Below are 10,654 nucleotides of genomic sequence, written 5' to 3'. Positions count from 1 at the left end.
TGAGGCATCTTTTGGGTATATGCCCAAGAGAGGTATAGCTGGATCCTCAGGCAGTTCAAATATTTTATAATTTATATTGTTCAAACATTTTTCCTTTCCCAGATAAACTCAAATGGTATGAAATGAGAATTTTTTCAAAAAGATATTGAATTACAAATTTTTCAAAAAAGAAACCTAATTCAGAAACTGATTATATGTTGTTTCAATATTTCCTGCCATGTAGAAGTGAAAGACTATCTAAAAACACAGTTATTAATTAACTTGGCATGTCCGAGAGGTATATTTATATAAACTGCTTTCAGGACTAAGGCTTCAGCAATTGAATGTTGAACAGAAGAATATTAAACATTGATAGGCTTGTGAAAGTGCAATAAAACTTTATGAGTAGTCAATATATACCTGAGCAATTTTCTCTGATCATTACTTTAATAGCCTTGCTCAACTCCAGCAAAGAACTGCAAATAGGACAGGCTATGAGCTAAGGTAAGTCTCCAGGTCCCAGCATAGGCCATGTTTCTAAGCAAAATGTATTTAACTTTAATTATGTTGTGTTTAATTATGTTAATTATATATATTACAATTAGTCAAATAGTACATTTCTCATTTCAAGTATACTTTTTCTAATGGCAGAGGAACAAATTCAAGTTTTATAAGAATATAAGCATATTGTTCTAGCTTGCTCTAACTATTTTTTGTTAAAAATGTAAGTCTAAACTTGGTTTGTTTTAAACAATTTTAGTAGCAGAGTATATAATTGAATTTTTGTTGAAAAATACAGGGATACTCCCTGTATTAGGGAAGTATTTATTTAAGAATATTTACATAGGCAGAATAGATTCTAAATTTATTAAATATTTAATTGTTGCTAGCAGAACAAAAATAACATCAAACATACCATCTAATAAAATATTATTCATGCAAAATTGTTTATAAATTGTAAGTTCCCCTGAAGCTTTGCTTAAAATTAGTATGATCTGTAAAATAATTGCTGCAATTTTCACCCACAGAAAATGGATAATTTTAGCCCTTATTGTCTGTGAATATGCATATCGAATTTGATTTTTGTATATAACTTTTTCTTACTTTCATAATAAAGGAGTGTTGATATAGTATGAATTTTTAAGTCTTTCTGTTATATTATTTTGATTTTTAAAACTATGTTCTTTAATATTTTTGAGATTACATTTAAATTCCCCTTCACTTTTCCTCCATCTAACGATATCTCCATGTTTCCTTTCAAATCCTTGACTTCCTTGTCTTTAACTGTTTTTGCATATGTAAATGCCAAGAGCTTTGTTAGCTTAGAGATTCATACATAGAAATTCATAATTAATTGTGCCTTACTTACAAAAACATCTCCACTTAAATACATTTTCCTCTCTTTCCTCAGATGGCAAAGAAGAAGTTCAGTGCACTAGAGATCTCTCTGATTGTCCTCTTCATCATAGTAACAGCAATAGCTATTGCTCTTGTCGCTGTTTTAGCAACCAAGGTGCCAGCTGTGGAAGGCAAGTAGCACTGTCTGCTTTAAGCAGTGGAGTGAAGTCAGGGAAAAGTCATTCCGCAGTAGCTGTGGGTTTAAAAGTGCATTGGTGTCTGTGAGGGGGAAGTGATGAACTAACTCTCACAAGTTGTAAGCTGGTCTTTTACTTCCATAACCGTGCTACAGCACCAAAGCAAACCCTTCCCCAAACCGACTAATGAATAAATAAATGAGATTAAAAATACTCGTGAGAGAACACGGGAAATTATGTGAAATATGGAGAATTCGGTGTAAGTTCCAAAATTATGATATTTCTCTGTCCACTGGAGTCTCAAGTTCTGCATTAAAAATTCTGTGCACTTTGACATTGGTGAACTTCCCACTGTATGTTATTTTAAATAAAGGAATATAAGGGAAATGGGTTAAGTATTAAAATAGTTTAAATAGATAGTTCTCTCTCTCTCTCTCTCTCTCTCTCTCTCTCTCTCTCTCTCTCCAACACCCTTAAGGATGCCAAGGTTTAGTTTTCAGAAATATGAACAGTCCATGGACAGTGTAGACAATTTTCTTTTTGTCCTTGTTATGAATGATGAAATACAGAGTACATGAAAAAGTGCAGAGAAGGTGAGTTAAGGCCTCAGGTTCCTAGTGACCTTTCCCTCTCCTAATCAGAGTCTCTGCATATTATTGTGGACCTCTGAACTGTGTCTTCTTCTATCATTCTCTCTTGACCAAATAAGAACTGAAAAGGAAGTTATCTGTTGCATGCATGTCAAGCACCATTTGCAGATCCTATTGGTGTAATTATCATACCTTCTCCCAATTGTTGACATCTTTGTAATGTCAGCATTCCTCTCCTCTAGAAGTCAGATTATACACATAGCATTTCAAAATGCTATTTAACCTTATCACTATACTAATCAAGGCTTGCATTTGGAAGGTTCATCTAGAAGCACACATTGATTTTGCCGTAATTATAAAAGAAATGAATCCATTTGCTGAACAAATTATCCATTACTTAATGAAAATTCTTTTTATATTTTCTTCTTCCAGAAATAAAAAGTCCAACTCCAACTTCAAATTCAACTCCAACTTCAACTCCAACTTCAACTTCAACCCCAACTTCAACTTCAACCCCTAGTCCTGGGAAGTGTCCTCCTGAACAAGGTGAACCTATCAATGAGAGAATTAACTGCATTCCAGAACAACATCCAACAAAGGTCTGCCAAAAATGCTCGGGATGATTTTAGAAATATAAACAGCATTTTATGAAGATATTTGCTCAATATAGAATAATTCCATATTATTAAAGATCTGAACATAAACTTCACTTATGTTCCCAATACTTTTGTGTATAAATTTGTGATTGAATTGATTTTAATGAGCCTCCTTTCAATTCCTTTGGTTATTTCAAATTAAAAGTTCACTGTCCATGCATACTCAACAGGCTATATAACAAGCTTTCCTGAAAATGCTTTCCTGAAAATGTTATTGCTGTCTTCTACTCCTCAGTGTTCAGAACCTTAAGTCACACTTACATGTTTTACATTGCACTCTTTGTAGTGGGGGGGGAGTCTAGGAAGAATTTCTAGACAATTATCTATGACTCACTTTTCTAAACATATGTGTATTTTATTATATGAAAATAAGTGGAGAAGCCTGTTGGATTCATGTAACCATACATTGACTCAGACTTTTTAATTCATAAATTTGGTGAAAACAAAAGTCAATGAGTATATGTGTTTTATGTTCACATTTGACAAGTTGTATAATATTTGTGTTTAAATCTCAATTCCACCCTTCCTATCACATGACATAATGAACTACTTGCCAGTCATTTTAAAATTACACAGAGCATTCTTATTAATTTATCAGACACTGTGCAACTCAATGAAGTATTCATCAGTAAACTTATAGTAATAACTTCTTTTATCTGTTGATGAAGGAGCTTACTGTTACACACTGAGGAAAGTAGATATTCTGATTCTTGTTATTCTCAAGAATGGAAACAAGATTAATACTAAATCTTTTGAGAGAAAACCATGACTCTTCTGTGAAATTGATATACAAACAGGCAGTGATTTGGATTTGTCATCTTGAGGTCTTTATTGCTAATTCAATCCATTAAGTTGATGAAAAGTATTTTCTTTTTCAATATCCATGAGCACAGTAATATGCCAAGCTCACAAAGTAGACAATTTCTAATTCAGCAAATGAATTTACATGTGTTATTCAAAAGGATACAGGTGAGCCCAACACTGTGCTACCTGCCTGTAATTCTTACTACTAGAAAGGCTGAGACAAGATGAGTATGAGGGTAGCCTTGTTAAATGATCCAAGAGTATGTATACAAGGCAAGGCATCTTTGTGGTAGAGTGCATATAGAGCAATGTACAGTCTGCCTTTGGCTCAAAGGGCGAGAATGATAGTCAATTTGGAAGAAGACAGGGACAGAAAAGGACATTCTGGACATTCAGATGAAAAATTAGTCAAGATGATTTAATTGAGATTCTGTTATTAAATGAACTCTCACTCATTGAACTTTAGACATAACTGGAAATTCAAAGAGTTTATCAAAGCAAAATCAATAGTTAAGGAGATTTCTGCAGGTGGGTACAAAGTTCAATCTTACCTCATGTTCCATAAACTCAGGTTTCAGTCATTAACCAGTGTCTTCAAATTTTCTAATTAGATAATATTCAAAGGTAATTTTTATTACAGAAAACTGATGAGATAAATGCTGAATGAATGAAAACTAAAGTGTCCCAGAAATCAGGAAAATTACCTAAATATATATATATATATATATATAATGGAATATTTATTCAAATTTTGTTACATGGACTTATATAATGTTTTTTAATTATATAATTCTCATAATATTTTCTCACTAATAACTTGTAAAATCTTTAAGATACTTAAACTACTAGCTTTCTTTATCTTCAGTGATAACCTAAAGCAATAATATTAACAAAGTATATAAAACTCTAAAGATGAAATTAGGTTTGAATAAATATCATTTCCCCCAATCAAGGCATTTAAGATTAAGTTAGTCAAAATGATTATTTTCTGTTAATTTCCATATATTTTCTTAATTATGAAATTTCTCTTGCATCTTATAAATTCAGATTCATCATGATTGACAAAACACTTAAATTTGAAATATGCTACATATTGTAGATAGAAGGCATGCATACATAAAAATTCAATAATAACAATGTGTGGAAGAGTCAAAATAGCAATGTAATAAATAGCTATATTTGTATACCAAGTATTGTACTCAGCTAAGGCTGCCATAACAAATAGCTTAGATTTGGTAGCTTCTACATTTATTTCCCATAGCGATGGAGGCTAGCTGTCCAAGATAGAAACAGCCATTTTCACCGATTTTTAGTGAGGACTTTGAATATTTTTTTAAGTATATATGCTTGTTGACATCATTCCCACACCTCCCTTTCTTTTTTCCAACAACTCTCATTCCCCCACCCTCTTCACAACCATTGCCTCTTTTCCTTTAATTATTGTTACATATACATATATAAATGAATAAATACAACTCCCTAAGTCCATAGGTTGTTGCTTGTCTGTGTATGTTGTCACAGATGACCACTTGGTATTGGATAACCAACGCAGGTGGCTTATTCTTAATGAAGACTCATTGCCCATCTCTCAGTAGTCATCGACTTGCTGAAACTCCTCATCTAGAAAGGGGATTTTATGAGATCTCTCCATTCACACTGGTCTATCGAGTGCTGGCATTATGCTTTAGCTTTTGTATGGGTAACCACATTCCCTGTCATATTTAGGAGTCACTGTGCCACAGTAGAGAGATCCTGTTCATCATGAGTCTTAGGTTTAGGATGTAGATATACAAATGAAGCTAAGCACCACACCTTTACTTGCTCTCTACATTTTGACTATGTAGACCAGAAGGAAGAAGTTGTTTTTATAATGACGTCAGTAGTCTTGAATAAGTTGAATGAGAGTCTATGCTATGACTCTATTGTATCCCCTATCTTTCTTAAGGTCCCTCTTATCAAATAAAGTAATATGGGGAGAGGACTATAGGCCTTCCTTCATTATTTGAGATGGAAAAGAATAATTTACACCGCTGATTCAACTTAATATGTATATAAGTATACATTAGAATTCTAATAGACATGTGCTCATACCACATAATAAAAAAGTATTGAAGATATTTTTGCATTTTATTTATTGGAGTTAACTGAAATTATCTCCATTAATGGACTGACTATTCCTTAATATTCTGTCATTTAAGCAAATCAGAAATAAACATGAAATTAGAGAAGTAAATAGAAATATTGAAAACCTCTTAAAATTTTAAATAATAGGAAGAACAGCTAAACAAACAAAGGAAACATTAAATTCCAAAAGACAAACTAAAATTAAGTTTGACTACCTTACAGGTAATATTTTTAGGCTAATCCTACAATGTATGTATTTAGGGAGTAACAGTATTCCTGCCAAACATATGCTAACTTGAAGTCTTGAAATAGACTCTTATTTGGTAAAGGGCTTTTGCAGATCTGCTTCAACGAGTGTCATTATATGCAGACACCATATGGAATGACATAAAGAATAAAATTAAATGACTGTTAGAACCAAGAGATGCCAATTCTGACAAGATCACTAGAAGTCATGGAAACTAATGAGGATTCCTCCATAGAGCCACAGAAGCATCATGACTCCATGGACAATTTGAGTTAGGATGTTTAACCAGCAGTGCTCTGAGAGAATTCATTTCTGTTGCTTTAAAGCATCTTCTACTTTATGTTTTTTTGGCAGCCCCAGGAAAGTACTAATTTGTATATTTTGAGAAATTTAGTATAACTCTACTTATCTAACTTTTCAGTTTGTCAAAATATGCTTATATTGTCTTCTAGCTTTGTTTTTAACACAAACCCATAAAACTATTTGGATTAGTACACCTATGTCTGGTTGTACTTTAGTGTTTGAACTAGTTAAAACCAAACATCTCAGAAAGACTGTAATAATGCAAATTATTTTACAGTATCAGTTTGTGTTGTAGGGTACCTTTTCATGGGTTATATAGCTAGAGATAAAACTGTCCAAATGGATGCTGCACATACCTGGTACTACGAAAGATGTCAACTGATTCTTTGCACTCTTGCTTGTAATATATGTATTTGTATGCTTGTGTTTATAAAGCCAGTTTAATATGATGTGAAGATAGTTTGATGTATACATTTGGTTGATCAACATGTGCAGTTTAAAAATTGTTTTCACAAAACATTGCACCGGTATTCAAATTATAAATATGCGTCGTAATTGAAACTTTTATTGTATATTTAGTTACACCGTTGATAATGCAGATCACCATGCTATTCAACATATTAACTATGTGTTTATGACTTCTTCTAATTTATGAGATTTTTTTATGTAGCTAGTAAAATTCCTGTGTAGTCAATATTTTGTAATACTTATTAAAGTATGCTAATTTTGTGACTGTTTAAAATAGCTCATTTGATAAAATGTTTAGCTTATAATTTTTTTTTTGCAAACCTGTTATAAAACTTTTGGCTGATACTGTGGTTAATTGGTCAAGCAATAATCTAGCATTGACAAGCTCTTACTTTTAATAAGCCCTAGTCATTGCTACGAAGGTTATATCTGACTGAATTAAAGTAGATTTGGAGTTGTGTAACTTCATCCGAATTTGATTCTTAATACAACATAAGTATTCAAAATCTTCTTTGCTGTTACCATGATGAAAGAAAAAAAAAACATAATTATTGAGAGGGGAAAGGTCTTTAAATGAATGTGTTTAGGGCCTTAACAATAAGAAAACAGATCTAGTACATCTGAATGCATTACCATTTATGTTTTTTTTTCATTACAAATATTTTTACAGGCAATATGTGAAGAGCGTGGCTGTTGCTGGCGTCCGTGGAACAACACTGTCATTCCTTGGTGCTTCTTTGCAGACAACCATGGCTATAATGCTGAGTCCATCACAAATGAAAACGCGGGTAAGGAGCGTCCCCACCATGATTGTCTAGCACATGTTCCAAGTTGAAGGAGTCCATTTTAAGTTGTTCTTTGAAAATAGTCTCTTTAATAAAATCCAATAAGCACATATCAAAATTTTAAATAAGGTATTCAAGATTTTTTCAGCATTGTCTCATGTAAAATAAAAAGAAACAGTCATTTGTGTCAGTTATTAATATGGAAACAATTTAATAATTGATAACATATAAGTTATTTTAAGGGTATACGCTTTACTTTTCCTTTGTCTAAGGACTTAAAGCCACACTGAACAGGATCCCTTCTCCCACTCTATTTGGAGAAGACATTAAAAGCGTCATCCTCACAACTCAGACTCAAACAGGCAATCGTTTCCGGTTCAAGGTTTGACTTTTATGATTTCTAAAACGTTGCTTCTATTTATTTTATAGGTGCAAATTTTCTCTGGGGAAGGGTTGGATGTCGCGGGAGGGGGAAGGAGTGCCACACGGGAGCAGTACCCATGGAGTCCAGAAGAGGGCGATAGATCTCATGGAACGTCAGTTATAGATGGTTCTAAGGAACCATGAGCTATGTTGAGGACTGAATCCAGGTCCTCTGCAAGAACAGGAAGAGATATTAATTTATTATAAGCCAAATTTCCAGCCCTTGTCTTGTGATACTTCTAAGAAAGATTTTGTCTTAAGTGTACTTGAAGAAAAGATTTTTTATCCTTCCCATATAGTGTCCAAACTTAGAAATAACTAAAATACTAGTTATCCTTTTATGTGTGGTAACTTATAGTTTAAAGTTTCATTGAGATGGGGGTTTGTTCAATTTCGGTTTGTGATTCAATTCATTTGTGAATTTTTTAATAAAGTACTTTTTAAATTAAAATTAAATGATCACCTTCCTTATGGGAATATGTAAACAATTATATATTAAGCACTTACAATATTAAATGTAAAAGCCCAGTTTTCAATGCTATTTAGTGACACTTTCTCTTCTCTTAATAAATATATTTACTCAATCACACCGAAACTCTTAACTAATTAAATAGAATTATTTTTTAACAATTTGTATGGCTTATCTATATGGTGTATGTAATATACTATAATACTATAGACACAGATAATTTCACAGCTTGTATGCAGTAATTCAGAGCTGGGCATATGACAATCACTTACTGTTTGTGTATTAAAATCTGGGCAGATCACAGATCCAAATAACAAGAGATATGAAGTGCCGCACCAGTTTGTAAAAGAGGAAACTGGAATCCCAGCAGCTGACACACTCTATGATGTCCAGGTCTCAGAAAATCCGTTCAGCATCAAAGTGATCAGGAAAAGCAACAACAAAGTCTTGTAAGTGTTGCTTGTATCTTGCATTTGTATCAGTACAAATAACTAGTCAATATTATCCTCTTGCCAGAGAATAAGTACATCTTAATCACAGTGCCAGTTCATAAAGAACATAAAATACCCCCAAATGAAAGTATAGATCTATGAATAATATGATGATAGAGTAATTATTTGGATTCACATAGAAGAAAGAAGCTAAAATACAAATTTGAAAACATCAGTTGATGTCAACCAAACGCATAGCAGAAATGACTGATAAATGATTAGGTTGGAACAATGCATTCATATATAGCCATTCATATTGGAAATGGTTTCCATATATGTATGCTTCACCATTTTACCTTCCCTGAAACAATTTTCAGAAGTACATGGTTTCTGTTTACTGTGGTGTGAATTTCCATGACAGTGTCAAAATCTTTTTTTTCCCCCACATAACAATTTAAATACAAGTTAAACATTTTCATTTGGGTTGTACTATCTGGGGCAAGGAGTAATTGCTGCAAAGAATTTAATAAAATTTAAAAATTTCCTGTAAAATCAGCATCCATACAGGTGGCACTGCACACACACACACACACACACACACACACACACACAAACACACACACACTATTCATATGTATGTATATACTAAAATTAATAAAGCTATGAATTTTAAAAAGGGTGAGCAGGGCTATATGGAAAGATTGGGTGTAGAAGTGGAAAGAAAATTGTGTAATATAATCTCAAAAATAAAAGAAAATTGTTTTAAAAATAAAAAACTAATTTCTTTAAAAAGAAGAAAGTCAAGATACAGGTTTATTATCAGGTAATATTAATTAAAGCATGTTGAAAATCAAATCTCATAAATTTACTTTCACTGAATATATTTGGATGTTTTTCTAATTTTCTTTGTGCTGTGCCATAAAATGTACTAATTCTAAGCAGAATAGTCCAGCACAGGAAAGAAAATACTTCAGTGAATCACTTATGTGTAAAATTTCGACAATCTGAGCATAGAATTAGTAAAACAGGATGTTTGTTTTAGCTCTGGGAGGAGGAGGATAAGAGACTTTTGCTAATGGGTTAATTAGCTAATGGGTTAAAATAATGAATAGTATTGTTTTCAAGAGTTTTGCATGATATTTTTATTGTTTTAGGAAACACTGATTTTTTAAAATTAATTTTACCGTGAATGGAAACCAGTTTGGTGATATGTTATACAAACATAGTACCCAGTACAATGAGCATTGTTTAAACTTGAGTCTGCAGAATATGACGTATAATCTTTGAAAACACAACTTTATTTATGTTTTTATTTATTATGTTGCATCGGTGTAACACAAATGATAATGATAGTCGTATTCTGAGACTGAAAGGACTAGAGGGTCAGATGTCTATGAAAATCTTTATTGATGAAAACAGAGTTCTACTGATACCATAAACAAGTTCAGTTCGTGTGATAACTTGTACTTCTCCCAGTCATGTCTGCAGCACCTTAGAAGTCAGATATTCTGGATAATATCAACATTAAACTGAAACAAGGGTGTGTTTCATTTATAAGCATAGTTTTTGTTTTTCTTCTTTCGTTCAGGTTTGATACCAGTGTTGGTCCACTGGTGTACTCAAACCAATATTTGCAGATTTCGACAAGACTTCCAAGTGAATATATTTATGGCTTTGGGGAACATATTCATAAGAGATTTCGTCATGACTTATACTGGAAGACATGGCCAATCTTTACTCGAGATGAAATCCCTGGTGATGTAAGATGTTATTTTCGCTTATTAGAGTAAATGATTACGTGGAAGAAGCTGGTACATTCAGTTCTATATGACATGATCAT

The 10,654-nt window shown here is 32.6% G+C and overlaps 1 protein-coding gene across 1 annotated transcript in view; it reads left to right on the top strand.

Annotated features, from left to right (window-relative positions):
* The first annotated feature begins 422 nt into the window (after window positions 1-422).
* Si (sucrase-isomaltase) overlaps window positions 423-10,654 on the top strand; it is an 80,632-nt gene continuing 70,400 nt past the window's right edge. The window contains 7 exon segments of the mRNA NM_001389226.1: window positions 423-483; window positions 1,391-1,508; window positions 2,537-2,703; window positions 7,377-7,494; window positions 7,764-7,873; window positions 8,681-8,832; window positions 10,403-10,574. Coding sequence (NP_001376155.1) covers window positions 1,391-1,508; window positions 2,537-2,703; window positions 7,377-7,494; window positions 7,764-7,873; window positions 8,681-8,832; window positions 10,403-10,574 — 837 coding nt within the window. The 5' untranslated portion in view covers window positions 423-483.

Source organism: Rattus norvegicus, chromosome 2, assembly GCF_021556685.1.
Source record: "Rattus norvegicus strain SHRSP/BbbUtx chromosome 2, alternate assembly SHRSP_T2T, whole genome shotgun sequence".
NCBI lineage: Eukaryota > Metazoa > Chordata > Mammalia > Rodentia > Muridae > Rattus > Rattus norvegicus.
The sequence above is the reverse complement of the archived record's forward strand: the minus strand, read 5'-3'. Positions and strand labels throughout refer to the sequence as shown.